This window comes from Clarias gariepinus, chromosome 21, assembly GCF_024256425.1.
Source record: "Clarias gariepinus isolate MV-2021 ecotype Netherlands chromosome 21, CGAR_prim_01v2, whole genome shotgun sequence".
NCBI classification, from domain to species: domain Eukaryota; kingdom Metazoa; phylum Chordata; class Actinopteri; order Siluriformes; family Clariidae; genus Clarias; species Clarias gariepinus.
The window spans coordinates 10,473,659-10,492,522 of record NC_071120.1 but is presented as its reverse complement, the minus strand read 5'-3'; the positions used below and the strand labels follow the sequence as shown (position 1 = coordinate 10,492,522).

General features: G+C 36.6%; 1 protein-coding gene across 1 annotated transcript; it reads left to right on the top strand.

Annotated features, from left to right (window-relative positions):
* The first annotated feature begins 538 nt into the window (after positions 1–538).
* LOC128509067 (chemerin-like receptor 1) lies at positions 539–2,805 on the top strand. The gene is made up of 2 exons (XM_053480638.1): positions 539–626; positions 1,802–2,805. Exon 2 carries the CDS (start codon positions 1,816–1,818, stop codon positions 2,803–2,805), a length of 990 nt encoding a protein of 329 aa, XP_053336613.1. The 5' UTR covers positions 539–626; positions 1,802–1,815.
* The last annotated feature ends 16,059 nt before the right edge of the window (positions 2,806–18,864 follow it).

Genomic DNA, 18,864 nt, shown 5'->3' with positions numbered 1-18,864 from the left:
TGTAGCTAAATTTGTTTATAATAATTTTTTTGTGAAATTTATTTGTCGGTGGGAGCCAATTGAAAATTGGCTGAAAAGGTACCATTTACATTTTGCATAAACTCGTGTGAAGATACTGTGTTTTTCTCCCAATGAGAGGAAAAAAACAACATATCATACTTCAACATTCTTTAGACTGACTGACACTAAGAGTTAATATTTAATTAATATTTAATGACATTAACTAAACATTGGCTAAATTGCACTAGATTGGCATAGATTTTATTTAACCAATACTAGATTACACCGAATTCAAAACCAAGGAAAAATTTTAAAATTGAGTACAAATATATATATATATATATATATATATATATATATATATAATACAATTTATTTGTCTGCCTGATTTTAGGTGTGTGTGTGTGTGTGTGAGAGAGAGAGAGAGAGAGAGAGAGAGTTGGTGTGCATAGAACTACTGTAGTTGGCTGATCTGTGTGGTTATTTACTTATATTTGTTTTTCTACAACTGCATCTGTATCCCTCCGCGAAGCTGAACTAAAGATACAAATCACCCAATACATTTTATCCTCACCATTAAGAAGAAAACCAGCTCTAAAATACACTACAAAGAAGATTTTTAAAAGGTGAGTAACTGCTGATGAAAACACAGGATATTAATAAAAGAGAATCTCTTTCACACAAATACATGTGCGCACACACACAAATCCCTATAAACTGTGATTTGGTAAACAATATATGCGTGCAGGATGTAAACTATACAAGTGACACGTGTGCACTGAGCATGGGAGACAATTACCTACAGTACTGCTTGTATTTACTGAGTAAAAAATTTATTTAGGATTTCCATAACTACACAACATAACTTCCTTTTTACTACTGGAAACGTGTGGCTGGAGCTATGTACCGGCGCCAAACACACATGCGCATTCAAGATTTCAGTACTGTATATTTTGGCGCATTCTAATGATATATATATATTTATATATATATATATATATATATGTACAGTATGTCTATATATGTATATATGTATATATGTATATGTATATACACTCAACAAAAATATAAACGCAACACCTTTATTTCTGCTCCGATTTTTCATGAGATGGACTTAAAGATCTAAAATTCATTCCAGATACACAATATTACCATTTCTCTCAAACATTGTTCACAAATCAGTCTAAATGTGTGATAGTGAGCACTTCCGCTTTGCTGAGATAATCCATCCCACCTCACAGGTGTGCCACATCAAGATGCTGATCCGACATCATGAGTAGTGCACTGTAGGCTATATATATATATATATATATATATATATATATATATATATATATTATACAGTATGTGTGTGATATAAAATAAGAAAGTTCTATAATATAATGGGAATGGTGTATAAAGTTATATTTTGTTGCCAGAGACTCGGGTACAAAACTGTTTGTGGGAATTCTAGTCAAAATTTACCAAATTGGGTCAGAAGCCATCACAGAAAACTACCAGGCACGAATGGGTAGGACAGGTCTGGATGGCGGTAAGGGGTACTGATGCCCTAAAAAATGCTGGGGGATTTCTAATGCACGTAACATAATCCCAACAATGTAATTGAACTACAGGTAAGTAAAAGGCTCAAATTGGATTTGTCTGTGAAATTAAAGGGCTACTTTAAAACTTTAAAAGATCAGTTTGAAAGCCTGATATTTTGAGGAGGTGCACAGAGAAAATTCAAAGTATTGTAATATGCACATAATAGTAAATATATGTGTAAGTCTTGACCTATTATGTTTGTGCCTCCATTTTACAGATTTAAACAGGATCATGGACTCAGTCACAGGTTCTGCTAAAAATGAAGTAAACGCTTCATTGGAACAATCAGTGGCTCCAACACTTTGCACAGATGTGATGTGTGTTTTACTAGCAATAGCCATTATGATTATTATGGTTATTGGTGTCACTGGAAATGGTTTGGTGATCTGGATAGCAGGATTTAAAATTAAGAAAACAGTCAACACTGTCTGGTACCTCAGTCTCGCTGTGTCTGATTTCCTTTACTGTACGTTCCTGCCCTTACACATTGTCTATATTGTTAAAAGAGAATGGGTATTAGGGCTCTTTATGTGCAAGTTTATTTCCTTTAACTTGTTCCTTAACTGGTTCAGCAGCATCTTGCTCCTCGTCATCATCAGTGTAGATCGCTGTGTTGTGGTAATGTTTCCTGTATGGACACAAAACAAGCGCACCTTACGCAGGGCCTTGGTGATCATTTTACTATCCTGGATCATTTCAGCATTGCTAAGCGTGCCAGCAGCAATTTTTCGAGATATAAAAATAAATAACAAATTTCTAAAGGTGTGTTACTACAACTACAAAAAGGATGAACACACTACTGTAGTTGTATGCAGATTCATTTTTCTTTACATGATCCCCTTACTCATAATCACCATCTGCTCTGTTCTTATCACCAAAAAGCTAAAATCAAACCAAATGCAAAAGTCCAATAAACCATTTAAGATCATGACCGCACTGATAGTTGCTTTTTTCCTTAGCTGGATGCCTTACCACATTTTTAACTTAATGGAATTAAACCCAACTTATGCCAGTGTTCTCCCTACTGGGAAAAAAATTGCATTCATTGTTGCCAGTACCAACAGCTTTATAAACCCATTACTTTATGCATTTATGGGTAAGGATTTTAAGGGGAAATGTTATGAACTTCTGTCAAAGATTGAGAGCACATTTGAGGAGGAAGTCCAGAGTACACGCTTTAGGATGTCTATTACTAACTCAGGAGAAAGTTCAAAATTATAAAAAGTATGTAATTAATTTTTTTATGTATTTTGAACTATATACTGTAAAGACAAAATAATGCCTTTAAGATTCCTACAAAATAACTTGTACTTATATGTTAATGTAATGCTATTAATTTCTTTTCAGCTAAAATTCTTTTATAAAGAAGCTAATATACATATTATTGTTAGTTACATAAGGTGTAAAGTAGTATCATGTGCTGCAATACAAATATAAATGCATTGTTTGGATTCACAGGGAAACACATTGGTTATACTTTTTTCTTAATTGTTTTTTTATCAGGAAAAGACTCATAACACTCCCAACATGTCAACGTCAAGTTCTTTTTTGACTTTCAAAAGAAAAGACTGTGTCACATGATGATGCATGGCTGGCCTATCAAAATGTACAGTAATTAATGTTTGTAAGATATCGCAATTTAATTTGACTTAACTTATCAAATATGGACTAATCATATTTATGAATTCTCAAGAGCAAAAAAAATAAAATAATTACTAATGTATATAATAAAAAAAATTAATCAATGAGAAAAGCTAAAAAAAAAAAATGTCACAACAAACAGCAATGTATCCCCGAGAAGTCGTGCATGTAAACAATAGATTGTGTCATAGAAATCTAGTAAACATCACTTCAAATCACTGATCAGGAAAAGGGCACACAAGCTTTTCTTAAACACATAAAGCTTTAAAGCTTTTGGAACCACGCCTCTTAAGAATACTGCAACAGAGACAAATGACCATCAGTCATTATTTACTGTATCAATCTTTTATAAAAGTCATTTTAATGTTATAAAAATGCCTGCCATTTTTTGCATACTCATGTGTGTTAATAAATGTCAATAATTTTTTCATGCATTCTCAAAAAGGGTACAAAACTTTCCAGAGTACACAGTAATAAAAATTACAAATTCCAGCTAAACAGTGAAGGGTTTTTTCCCAAGCAGGGTTTGTCCTAAAGCTTCCAGTAATATAGTGCAGTTACTGCAGCATGTTCATCTTCCTGCTTTTATAGGGTGATAGTACTTTTTAATAAATGACTTGTTATATTTATTATATTTTTGTTAATTTTTGCATTATTCTTCAATTTCTTCCTTTTAAGTTATTAATATAAAAAATGTTTTCGTGTGAAATACAAATGAATTTCACAAAATGATCATTCAATTTTGAAAGAAATATGATTACCTTTTTTGTAAGATTTAAATATGAATTTGCAGTAACTTCAAAGCATTTAAATTATTACTAGTGTAGTACCAATTGTTACATAGCATGGTTTTCTGTACGGCAGAACTCTGCCTGTCTAATAAAATGTTTAAAGGTTGAGTATCTTATGCCTTGTTTAAGCCAAGTTTTACTTCTTTCATCGTCAGCCAATGACACACTGTTAAAAGTAGATTATTACATCCAGCGCATGACTGTTCATACCATCACTGTTACTCAATATTTTAATTTAAGGGGCTAACATTCTTAGTTAGGATATGTTACATGCCTTTGGAATGCTGTGGACATGGATACTCTAACAACTCTTGTTTAATCTCATAGTGGCATTCAACATTACTGCGTTAAATATCGGCAGAGTTTTGGAACATATGAGACAAACTGGTTTTATGTCCAATGACCTGTTTATTCATCTTGCTAATAACGTCCTTTGTACTCAACAGTTTGATTTAATTTATGAAGCAGATTTAACTGTAAGCAGATATTGAAAGACTATCAAAGTTTTATAAAATTTTGTAAACCAGTTTTGCGTGATGCTGTACCAAAATCGTCTGGACAGACATACAGTTATACAGACATATAAACAAAAATATAGAAATAAAGCCAGGTATACAGAAATATGGACAGAAATTTTAGACAAGGGTAATTACATCTTTGAAATGCTTGAAAAGAAGCCAGAAAAATCAGCTTTTTAGTGACCAAGTGGACAGGATAATTTACCAGGTAACTGTAAATCACTTTGATGCACTTACCAATCTGTGCTTTTATAATGACTTACAAGGTTTAAAAAAAAAAAACTTAAGTGCATCAACCATGTATTTGTATCTTTCCTGTGGTGGGGTGTATGATTGTTGGTGTTTAATTACAGTATGATGGATTTGTTGGGATGTATGTGGTCATATTTAACTTCTACGGTCCACCCAAAGAACTGTAAGAGACTGTTGTGTTTTTGTATTTACCGAAACATGGCTCAACAACAACATTCTGGATAGCACAATTCATCTTGACCAGCTAGCATGCTACCAAGCGGCCAGAGCTCTTGTTAAAACTGGTAAGACCGTGATGGCGGACTTTGTGTTTACATAAGTGATGCGTGGTGTTGCGACGCAGCTGTGGTCTGTAAGTACTCCTCTTTCCTGGTGGAGGTTATGATCATAAAGTGTCGACCGTTCTATCTACTGAGGGAAAAATCTACCAGCTCATCGGTGAGCAGCAGACAGCTCAACCAGATGCTTTTCTCATCTTGGCTGGGAACTTAAATCATGCAGATCTAAAAAGTGTGTTTCCAAAAAAAAAAAAAACAGCACATAAACTTTCCCGCACAAAGAAAACAATACACTGTACCCTGTCTACACAACTCAGAGAGGATCTTACAAGGCCCTACCCCTACCCCACCTCGGTGCCTCAGACCACATTACTGTCATGCTAATGCCTGTACCCTGGCAATGCTAGCAAGTCCTTAAACCCGGGAGGCGGCACAGGGATCTTTCAGTAGAACAAACCATCGTTAGAGCTCTCTGAGGTTAAGGTGTCCTCTAGGGGTTATCCCTGAGGATGCCAAAGGTGCTTTCCACAACAATCCACAAATTTTCTCCTAGATGTCCTGTAGTTGGTCATAAGCTCTTCATCTGTAAATCCACATCAACTGTAGGGCTTAATCAAATACAGTGGATATCGAAAGTTTGGGCACCCCAAGTAAAAATGTGTATTAATGTGCATAGAGAAGCCAAGGAAAGATGGAAACATCCCTAAAAGCCATCAACATGCAGATAAGACATTGATGTAAAAAAAAAAGTTGGATTTTATTTCCACCATTTACAGTTTCAAAATAACATAAAACCAAATAAAGGTGTCAGCAAAAGTTTGTGCACCCTGCAGAGTTACAGTAATACCTTGTACTGCCCCCTTTGGCAAGCTGAGACCTGACAGTGTCAGGAACTGTTCACAATTATTACGTGTAAATACCAGGTGTTGTCAATCTCAAAGGTTTTAAATGCCGAGACTCATCTGGCCTTTCTCCAACAATCAGCACCATGGGTTCTTCTAAGCAGTTGTCTAGAACACTAAAACTGAAAATTGTTGGCGCTCAAAAAGCAGGAGAAGATAAGGAAGATAGCAAAGGGTTTTCAAATGTCAATATCCTCTGTTCGCAATGCAATTAAGAAATGGCAGTCATCAGGAACAGTGGAAGTTAAGGCAAGAACTGGAAGACCAAGAAAAATATCAGACAAAACAGCTCGCAGGATTGTGAGAAAAGCAAATTTTCACAAGTAGAAGGAAAAATGGATTCAATAAAATTGCAACAAATTTTGGATGCAAACTTGATGCCATCTTTGAAAAAGCAGAAGTTAAAGAGAGGATGGCTTCTACAAATGAATAATGACACGAAACACACCTCAAAATCAATAGTGGATTAAATGAAGACCTTAACATAATTGAAAATCTATGGATAGACCTTAAAAGAGCAGTGGGTAATGGGCAGCCCAGAAATCTCAAACAACTGGAAGACTTTTGTAAGGCAGAATGGGCGAAGATCCTTTATACTTTATGTCCCATTTGCATTTTGATGGCTTTTGGGGATGTTTCCATTTTTCCTTGGCTTCTTTATGCACATTATTACACATTTTTACCTGGGGAGGCCAAACTTTCAATCTCCACTGTAGGTCCTCAGGGCAAAAGTGTCATCACCAAGAAAAAAATGGGGCATGGTCATCATTGGTCATGGATTCTGGTAAAGGAAGATTGGTGGTAATCCTCTATGCACATTAAATTTCACTATCAATTAATTATAATTTTGGTAACACCTCTGTAAAAGTTCTTAATAGTTGGTAGTGTTGTTGTAATTTTGCCTCATGTCAGAAATTAGTGTAATGTAGAGTGTCACTCTTAAGTCTTTAGGACTTACTATAATATTGGCAAATTCCTTAATGGCTTGCTATTAAAATGTTATCATGTTGCAAACACTTATTTATTGACTTATGTTAAATATTCGCTGTAGAGTTGTTGTCATGTCCTCACGAATTCATTAAATTGTTAACGACTCAAAATGAGGTCACTATGCTTAAAAAAAATAACCAAATTGTAACCAACCGCAATGACTTCAGAGCTGATTTTAAATCGGAAGGTTGGTAGCAAATTTGGAGTGGAATTAGGGTATAAGCTAGACAGACCTACTGTAGGAATGAGTGCAAAGTATGAGCACATGAGTACTCATACTACACATACAATGCCAAGTATGAGCACAAATTACACAAAAATTCTTAGGGAAATTCCTTTTTTAGTCTAAAATTGGCTTAATTGAGTTAAAAACCATACATTCTTCTGAGCATTATTATTTTGTGAAGGTTATTAGATATAGGTGGGAAGAGCAAAAATGTTAAATGTCAGTATTTGAAGAACAAGTATCCAGCATATCTTCTTTTAATGGTAATAGTCAAAGGCTTTGCATGATTTCTGTCTTTAGTTCCCCTTTGGGAAAGGATGTACGTAAGTAAAAAATTCTAAGAAAACACAGATCAGTTAACCACAGCATTTGCACAAATGCGAACTCACTCTCTCTTTCTCACACACATCTACCATCTATAGTTAGCATTTACTAATGTTACACATACATATTGTATGGAGGCCCCAAAGGGACTGACTGAAACTGAGAGTTAATATTTAATAAATATTATTTATTTATTTATTAATAATAATGAGAGAGACAGAGAGATGTGTGGAAATACTGTGGTTAGCTGATCTGTGTGCTTATTAAAACCTTTTTTTTAACTGCATCTGTATCATTTCTCATAGAGGAAGTAAAGATAGAAATCATCCAAAAAAAATGTAAGAAGACGTTTAAAATGTGAGTTACTGCTGATAATAAAAAAATATATTTATGTAAAAGCCTGCCTGTCATAGTACTGTATATGGTGTGTATAAGTTAAAAGATATGTTGAATGCTATGGGGATATTCTGTGCTGCTCTTTTTCATTTTCCTCAAAAAACAGTTATTATGTCTGTCTTTTAAGCAATTTATAGCTAAATCTTGGAAGAAATAGTACCGCACCACAAATTGTCAACCTGCGACCTTAACACACTTCCCACATCTTTTCTCAAAAGTGTGGTTAACTGTTTAGAAGCAGATTTTATAGAAGTGGTGAACACCTAATTTCTCTCTGGGACATTTTTGAACTCTCTGAAAACCACAGTTGTAAAGCTACTTCTGAAATAGAGCAATCTTGATAATACCATACACTTAAACACTTAAACTCAACAACCACTTAAACTCAAATGAATGCCTGAACAGTTGTTAATCTGGTTTCCGAGCACATCACAGTACAGAGACAGCGCTCATGAAGATAATAAATGATATTCATTTAAATTCTGATTTTGGCAAAATATCAGTGTTGGTACTGCTAGGTCTTAGTGCTGTGTTTGACACCATTGATCATAACATACTAATGGAAAGACTGGAAAACTGGGCCAGGCTTTCTGGAACGGTACTAAAATGGTTCAGATTATAATTAGAAGGAAGAGGTTATTACTTGAGTATAGGAGAGCATAAGACATGACATGCGGAGTCCCACAAGGCTCAATTCTTGCACCGCTTCTGTTTAGCCTGTATGTAGGCTCCCACTAAGTCAGATAATGTGAAAGAACCAAATTGCCTATCACAGCTATGCTGATGATACCCAGATTTACCTAGCCTTATCTCCAAATGACTACAGGCTCATTGACTCCCTCTGCCAATGCATTGATGAAATTAACAGTTAGATATGCCAAAATTTTCTTCGGTTAAACAAGTGGAGGTCATTGCATTTGGAAACAAAGATGAAGCTATGAGGATGAATGCAAGTCTTTACTCTAGGGGTCAAACAACTAAAAATCAAGTCAAGAATCTTAGGTTTAGTAGTCATGTCAAAGCAGTAACTAAATCAGCATACCATAATCTAAAAAATATTGCAAAAATTAGATGTTTTGTTTCCAATCAAGACTTGAAAAACTTGTCCATTCCTTTATTGCCAGCAGGGTAGATTATTGTAATGGTCTTGTCACCGGCCTTCCCAAAAAGACCATTAGACAGCTGCAGCTCATCCAGAATGCTGCTGCCAGAATTCTGACTAGAACCAGAAAATCTAAGGCGTCGCAGTTATTCACAATGATAATTTGACTATTATACAAAAACACGGACACAAATTTAATTCATTTGAAATTCTTTATAGTAACATAAGTGTATTTAACTATATTAAGTCAGCTCAGTCGATCCCGCTAATTGTCATTTACAGACCTCCAGGGCCGTACTCTGAATTTCTTAGTGAATTTGCAGATTTCCTCTCAAACCTAGTCGTTTCTGTAGACAAAGTGTTAATTGCTGGAGATTTTAATATTCATTTTGAAAACCCAGAAGACCCTCTGAGAACTGCATTTATGTCTATACTGGACTCGGTAGGAGTAAATCAGTGTGTAGTTGGACCCACTCATAAAGCAGGTCACACTTTAGATTTAATAATATTATTTGGATTAAGTATAAAAAATTTATTCACAATACCACTATCTGAAGTTATCTCAGATCACTATCTTGTCTCATTTCAAGTGTGTCACAATAATAATGTACACACAGCGCCGCGCTACCGTATGAAACGTACATTCACATCAACTACCAAACAGAGTTTTATCAGCAATCTCCCAGAGTTCCCAACTTCGATTAGATCACCGTCTGACCCCACAGAACTCGATCAGGCGACTGAATATTTAGAGTCGACATTTCGCTATACCCTAGATAATGTAGCTCCAGTCAAAAGAAAAATTATTAGAGATAAAAAACTTGCTCCCTGGTATAACGATCACACGCGCACTTTAAAACAGACCGCTCGGAAATTAGAACGTAAATGGCGTCAAACTAAATTACTAGTATTTCAAATAGCATGGAAGGAGAGCATCCTGAACTATAGAAAAGCTCTTAGTGTAGCTAGATCAACATATCTCTCCACTCTTATAGAAAATAACAAAAATAATCCTAGATTCTTATTTAATGCTGTAGCCAAATTAACCAGAAATAAGACCACTGCAGAAATCTCCACAACAACATCATGCAATAGTGAGGACTTCATGAACTTTTTTAATAATAAAATTGTAAATATTAGGCATAAAATTGAGGTTTTGAAACCGAACAATGTAATTGATGCAGATGTTAATCTAGCCATGTCAGACCAGAACCTAGAATACTTTACTCCCCTTGAAGAGAATGAACTAATTTCACTCATCTCTTCTGCAAATTCATCAACCTGTATATTAGATCCTGTACTGACACATTTTCTTAAACAGATAGTACCAGCAATAATAGAACCCCTGTTGAGAATAATTAATTCTTCACTCAGCATTGGTTATGTTCCAAAATCTTTTAAATTAGCAGTTATCAAACCAATAATTAAGAAACCTGACCTCGACCCGTGTCAGCTGTCCAGTTACAGACCAATATCAAACCTCCCCTTTATCTCTAAGATCCTGGAAAAGATAGTAGCGGAGCAGCTATGCTTATATATACATAGAAATGGCATACATGAACTGTATCAGTCAGGATTTAGGCCTCATCACAGTACAGAGACAGCGCTCGTTAAAGTAGTAAATGACATTCTATTGGCCTCTGATCAGGGTTGTGTAACTATGCTTGTATTACTTGACCTCAGTGCAGCTTTTGACACTGTTGATCACGCTATTCTTCTTCACAGATTAGAAAATGTAGTGGGAATTAAGGGTACAGCCCTCTCCTGGCTCAGATCCTATCTGACCCATCGTTATCAGTATGTAGACTTAAATGGTGATTATTCTGCATGTTCTCTAGTGGAGTTTGGCGTTCCGCAGGGTTCAGTTTTAGGTCCACTGCTTTTTTCCCTTTACATGCTTCCTCTGGGCAACATAATCCGTAAGCATGGTATTAGTTTTCATTGTTATGCCGACGATACACAGTTATATGTCTCAGCAAAACCTGATGAGAAAAAACAGCTTACTAAAATTGAGCAATGTGTGCAGGACATAAGAAATTGGATGCTAATTAACTTCCTTCTGCTAAATCCGGATAAGACAGAAGTTCTAGTCATAGGACCGCATACAGCTAGGAGTAAAATTTTAGATCACACCGTAACTTTAGATGGCCTTTCTGTTCCATCAAATGCAACAGTACAAGACCTTGGTGTGATTATTGATTCCAGCCTTTCATTTGAAGCACATGTAGATAATATTACCAGGATAGCATTCTTTCACCTCAAAAATATTGCCAGAATAAGAAATTTATTGTCGCTAAACGACGCAGAAAAACTAGTTCATGCTTTTATCACCTCTAGGTTGGACTATTGTAATGCCTTACTGTCTGGTTGTTCAGCTAGATGCATAAATAAGCTTCAGCTAGTCCAGAATGCAGCAGCGAGAGTCCTCACCAGAACCAGAAGATATGAGCACATCACCCCTATCTTATCTTCACTCCATTGGCTCCCTGTGAAATTTCGCATTGATTTCAAAATACTACTCTTGACATATAAAGCATTAAATGGTCTCGCGCCGCAGTACCTGAGCGAACTGCTAGTGTCTTACGATCCGCCACGCCTACTTCGATCAAAGGATGCAGGCTGCTTGTCAGTACCGCGTATTATGAAAAATACAGCTGGGGGCAGAGCTTTTTCTTACAAAGCCCCAAAGTTATGGAATAGTCTTCCAAATTGTGGTCGGGGCTCAGACACAGTCTCAGTGTTTAAGTCCAGGCTAAAAACCTATTTATTTAGCCAAGCATTTTTATAAATAGATTTTCCATAGGTAAAGGAGCAGATCTGGGGGACTCATGGACGTAGAGTATTATGGTGAACTGGTATGTTTGGATGCTGTCTTCCTCACTCTCATTGATCACTCAGGTTTGCTGACGGTGAGGTGATTGTTTGCTTTACATGTCAGGAAGCCCTCATGTTTGTGTTTCCTTCTGGCTCTCCCTTTTAGTTATGCTGTCATAGTTAGTCCTGCCGGAGTCTCTGCTTGCACTCTACAGTTAATATACATTCACATTATACATTGTGTGACTGTGACCATACCTAACTGCCATCTCTCCTCTTCTTCTCTTTCCCCCCCTCTTTCTTTTTCCTCTCTCCTCCTGTCCCCCCTTTCACTCTTTCTCTCTCTCTCTGTCGAGCTACACATGTCGTTCCTGAGCTGCCAGTGATCCAGACTCCCTCTGCCCTCCGGACCTGTCTGACCCATCCTGGTGCCCCGCTTCTGGCTGAAGATCTCGTCACATGGATGCCCCGTGTGTCTCTCTGGGATGCGTCTGGTGTCTGGGAATGAGTCTCTCTACCTAGAAAATGGTTCTGGCCTCGACTGGTGTTGGCAACTGTTTCTCTGGGGACTTGACAGTTCGTTAGTTTAGGACTGGAACTTCCTACAAGTCTACCTAGAGTCTTCAAAAACTACCTGGACTCCATATTAACATCAACTGTTATGCTAAACTGCCTGCCACCCTACACACTGTATAAATGAAGATCATTTACTGCTCTCTGTTTTACCCAAATGAGGATGGGTTCCCTGTTGAGTCTGGTTCCTCTCAAGGTTTTTTCCTTTTACCATCTCAGGGAGTTTTTCCTTGCCACTGTCGCCCTCGGCTTGCTCACCAGGGACAAACTGACCATTTTGATCCATACAAATTCACATTTCATACAAACCTAAATAATTCTTTTGACTATGTAAAGCTGCTTTGCGGCAATGAAAATTGCTAAAAGCGCTATACAAATAAAATTGAATTGAATTGAATTGAATTAAGTACATCATACCTATCCTCAGGTCCTTACACTGGCTTCCTATAACATTTAGAATAGATTTTAAAGTACTTTTACTCATTTGAAAATCAATCAATGGTCTATGCCATAAATTTTTAGATATGCAGATATACATTGCAGATATGCTTACTGAATATAAACCAGACCACTCAGATCGTTAGGATATAGTCAGTTAGAAATACCAAGGGTTCAACATGTAAAACATTAGTCACATTCAAATTTAGACTTAAAATTTATGTTTAGCTGTGCATTTATTGACTAAGCACTGTGTTACGTGCAACTGACTGCACTGTATTTTATGTATATCTTATATTTGTAACTGTTTTATTTTGATTCTAAATCAAACTTGAAATAATTTTAAAAGATTCATTGCAAACTGTTATTTTTATTTTTAATCAAATTTTAAATAATTTAAAAAGTTTTAATGCTATTTTTCTATTTCTTTTTATGATTATTTTCTTCTTTTTTATGGAAAGCACTTTTTTCATTACCATTGTGTATGAAACGTGCTATACAAATAAACTTGCCTTGCCTATGTTGAATGTATGATTGCTTAACAGTTTAATGTAAATACATTACAATTTCCAAATGTAATTTTGTAAAATGTAAAATTATTTTGTGATTTATAAACTGAAGCTTTAAAACAGCAAAATGTTTAGTTCAAATAAACTTATATAGCCCTTTTCACAAAGGTCATGTTGCAAATCAGCTTTAAAGAATTAATTATTAAAATGTGAGGAAAAAAGTATAAAATTTCGAATCTCTGTTTTCAATAATGTTGTGTGAACAGGGGAAACGGAGATATTGGCTTATTGTAACATCACATTGTGTGCCGATGATGTCATTGACATGCACTTTTGACAGGGATGTGCCCTGTTTTTTCACCCCTTGCTCACTCTGAAGGCTCCCCACATAGGCAGCCTCCCCTTTGCTGGTTTGTGAAGCGACGGGGCCCCTATATCGGGAAAGTCTGATGCAGAATGAGAAGGATGGATCAATGTTCAAAACCCTTGTATACCCTTATCTCACATACGCGGTTTTACGCGGTGGCCGTAATTACGGTTCATCATGATTCACCGCTGGTTTTGGCACTGTAAGTACGTTTCCATCTTTTCATGTTTAATTTTTTTGGCGGTCCTCTCGGAAGCTTGCGGACCTTGCAGAACTTTGTGGAATTTCAGCGGAATCGCGGCAGCTCACGGTGCCTAACCGCGCTTCTCACCGTGAGTCAAACCGCTTACAGTAGGTGAGATAGGGGTATTATGCGCTGACTATTACTCTACAGCCGCCCACATGCAAACTTACACGTTATATACATCGTTTCAGCATGACTTGTCCATGCCTTTTACATGTGCCCCAACCAGCTCATGAACTACAAAATTGATATCACCAAACATGCACAGTAAACAACATACATTATGAAAGTAAATTCACAATAAATGACTAACAAATAAATACAATTACGAAGATATATTTACACCATGAATTATTAATTATGTCTCTTACACTGCCTGAAGTTACACCTGATAAATGGAGCCATAATGTTGAATAAAAGCGATGTTATGAACAGTTATGTGCCGGAATTAATAAAAAGCTTCTAATAAGCTACTTGCTCAATGTAAAAACAAATCAATGAATATTAATTACAAAATCTAACGTGAATATATATACTGTATATATATATATATATATATATATATATATATATATGATTAGGTAATATTTGCACAGCTGAAATGAAAGTGCTGAATGTGTTATAAGTGAATTTTAATGCTCTGGAGACAAAATGTAATCTTTATTTGATCCATTTTAGCCTTTAAACTACCTTTTACCTATGTCTTCAAACTCTTTTCCCATTAATGTTGATTCATGAAACAGCATCAGCTAAACTGAAGAAAAAAAACATGTGATATGACTGTAATATTAACTAAACTGCAGTAAAACACAGCTGTTTATTTCTCAATTTAGTGCTCTATAATTTGGCTTACATTTAACACACAATAAAGATCACACCAATTATAGATTATAGAGCATTTTGAGCAAATTAGACAATTACAGTTAAAAAAAATCCCAAAATAAGTTGTCAAATTGGTTTTAGGTGTTTGTGTGAGAGAGAGAAAAAACATCTGTGGAAATACTGTGGCTAGCTATTTTGTAATTTCTTTGTTATACTAAGCATTTATGTTTTCTTAGAACTGCATATAAGAGGAACAAACAGAAATGATTCAAAACATTTCACCCTCATCATTAAGAAGAAAGCCATCTCTGAACGCTACTGAAGAAGGTGTTTAAGAGGTGAGTTGCTGCTGATTACGAAAAAAAAATATATATATATATAAGTAAAATCCTGCATGTCATAGTCTACAGGTATGGTGCTTATAAGTTAAAAGATTTGCTAAATGCTGTGAAGTGGTTTTCCACTTTCCCTCTCTGTATTGCTGCATTTAGTTGTAATAAATGCCTGGTGAGAGTGGAAAAAAAAACACCTAATTGCAGAAAAACATTGTATATCTATTGAACAATTTTTTTGCAGTGCTTGGTTTAACAGTAGTAACTTCATATTTTTTTGTTGAGGTATTGTGATCTTATAGGCTTCTGAAATCCAAATGATGGTGGATTTTTGGATTTTGCACTGGCATACATATGCTCTAACAAGCTTGCTGTGGAATATGAAGAGAGTGCTGGGGAACATCTATCTCGGCTTTTGTTAAAAAAAAATATGTCACAAAAATATGGAAAATGGAGCACAAGAGACCACTGTAGGTAAAAAATTAAAAAAATAAAATGACTAAATGATATAAGGCATCAGAACAGCACAAGCATAATTAATCAACATCTTCACATATCCTGATGATATAACCTTATTGGAAATTAGACTAAGCTAGAGGCTATACCTGCTGTCAATATTATCTGTAACATGATTATTTAGGATATCTGCATTGTATGTTGTATTTATCATGACTCATGAGCTGCATTCGTATACAGTGGAACCTTGGATTGCGAGCATAATTTGTTCCGGAAGCGGGCTCATATATCAAAACACTAGTAAATCAAAGCTAATTTTCCCATAAGAAATAATAATAATATTAATAAATAAAAATATTAACTCAAATTAGGCGGCACGGTGGTGTAATGGTTAGCACTGTCGCCTTGCGCCTCCAGGCTCCGGGTTCGATTCCCAGCCAGGCTCGATTCCCGTCTCTGTGTGCATGGAGTTCGCATGTTCTCCCTGTGCTTGGTGGGTTTCCTTCGGGTACTCCGGTTTCCTCCCACAGTCCAAAGTGGGTTAGGTTGATTGGCATTCCATGTGTGAATAAGTATGTATGTGCCCTGTGATGAATTGGCATTCTGTCCAGGGTGTACCCTGCCACGTGCCCTAAGCCTTCCGTGATAGGGTCCAGGTCCCTGCGACCTTGAATACAAGATAAAGCGGTATAGAAGATGAGTGAGTGAGATAAATTCAATTTATTCATTCCACAGCCCAAAGAAATAAATACATAAATATAATTAATACAAAATATAAACTAAAAATAAAACAAATTAACCAGCACTTTACCTTTTAAAAAAGTAAAAATAAATCCAGACAGATAAGTGTTTCTGTTTTTGCACGCAGGTGCTGTGTTTGTGTGTGAAAGAGGAGGAATGGGCCCCTCCCCTCTCCCGCCTCTAGTCTTACACTGTAAACCTTTTACCTCTCTTATTTAAGTTTCACACACATGCACACACACACACACACACACACACACACACACACACATTAACAAAAATACTGTTTTATTGGAAAAATTTACAAGGAACATCGCTAATGACACTCGATTGAGCAACACACTAACAGAATCTGCTGTAAAGTAAAAATTTAACAAAGGAATGTGCACTTTACCTTTGAAAAGAATCACGACAAAGCAGTGTTTTTATTAGAGAGAGAGAGTGTGTTTGTGAAAGCGGGAGGAGGGTGTGTGTGTAAAGGCGAGACGATGAGGGGTGTGTGTGGACGCGAGAAGAGGAGGGGTGTGTGTGAAGAGGCACAGTGTCCAATGTCATGCGCTCGCACACAGACACAAAGTGCATGCTGACACAGATAGAGAAAATGGATCTTTAACCTTTCTAATGACACTTGCTTTTGCTTTACAACGCTGTACACACACGCATGCAAACACAAAATAAAAGATGTTTACACGCAGATACGTGGTCACAGTGTTATAGTAAACAGTAAACGTGTGTATGGGTATTGATTATACCAATGTAAGTCATGTACTAAGACCAAGCAGGGGAGACAATTACCTGCAATTCCGCAAAACGCGCGAGAGAAAAACCATTGGCTCGGTTGTGATCACAGGATGCTTGGCGTCAAAACAAGAAGCGCATGCATGCTACATGATACTCTGTATTTGTAAACTAAGACTTGAATTTTTGTTTTTCAAGTAAAAATTTATTTAAAACCAGGTTACTCGCAATCCGAGGTTCCACTGTATAATTTTTTTGTGATGTACCATGATTTTAAGGCTATAGTAGCTTACACAAGCTCACGCCAATTGATACTTAAATACTTTTAAAGCTATGTATTTTTGTGTGTAATATTACTGTATTCATTCAGGTACAGGATTTATGTACTTTGTCTACGACACTCTTAAAAATAAAACTGTGCTGTGAAACATTTTTACACTTGAAAATATTAAGTAAATATACAGTAAATGCAAAATTATTTAAAATATAAGTCAGTAAAAAAAATAAGTAGACCTGAATAACTATATTTAGTACAATGATGTACAAAATTAAGTAAATGTAATAAAAAATCTGATTTAATGCAATGGTTACCCTACGTAAAAATGAGTAAAATAATTGAGTAGATATAATTGGAATGCAAGATAGAAGAAACTGAAAATTATACTATTATTTAACAAACAAATGTGCACATTTACTAAATATTTTAACTGAATTTAATTCATACTGCATAGAATTAATATGTTGCACTTAATTTTTTTTTAACTATATTTACCCTTTAATCAAGTGGTATTTAAATTCAGGTCAATGTCTCTAATGATCCCAAATTGTAAACACAGAAACAATTCACACGTTAGCATTTTAATTAAACTTTTATTTGCCAAATTTGACAAAACATGAAGTCTAAACTCAACCTGGTTTACTTTGCAAATGAAATGTAACAAGATTATAATCAATGTGCTAATGTCATGCACACTCGGAACGCGACCGGCACTAGGACCCGGAAGTCAAGCGGTCGCAAACCAGGAAGTATAAAAGAGGTAAACAAACCATAGCACCTCGCTCAGTCATTGAGTTTTGCCGATGCCACGTCTGATTCCTGCTTCTAACTGTGAGTACTCACCTTTTTGGTTTCAATTCCTGATCGAGTGTGTATTTATAGGACGCGGGTTAGATTGTGTCTTTCCCTTACTCCCCATCTGTGAGAGTCCTTAGACTAAAAGCGTGATTATCCTGCCTACTCGTGTTTCATCCGCGTTTGGGTTTACCATTCACGCTACAAAGGGCTAACCGCTAAAGCTACGTCTTCTGGTCATCTCAGGTTAGTTCTTGACAGAATGACTGAGCCATCCGCGGTGAACCCAGCGGATTACGCGCACCTCTGCGATGTGGTTGATCAGCACGCCAAGCTTATCAACACGCTAACCGGGGAGATCGCTAATCTGCGCCGGGAGAACGCGCATCTCCGGGCGGCTGTGGATAGCGCGGCTAGCCGGTCTCCCGTCGCGGCGGCCGCGGCGCCGCACCAACCCCCCCCTCCTTCTGATGTATTTTTGGCACTTCCGGATAAATGGGACGGCACGGACGGGAAGTGTAATGTGTTTCTAACAGCGCTTGATCTGGTGTTTGAGTTCAATCCCACCAGGTACTCCACCGATCGGCTACGCATCGCGCTTCTGATCTCGTTGCTATCCGGGCAGGCAGCTGAGTGGGCCACGGCAGTTCTCCGGGCGGATTCAGACACCGCGCACTCATATAACGAGTTCACCCGCCAACTCAGACTCACATTCGAACACCCAGCGGGCGAGGTGGAGACCGACACCAAGCTC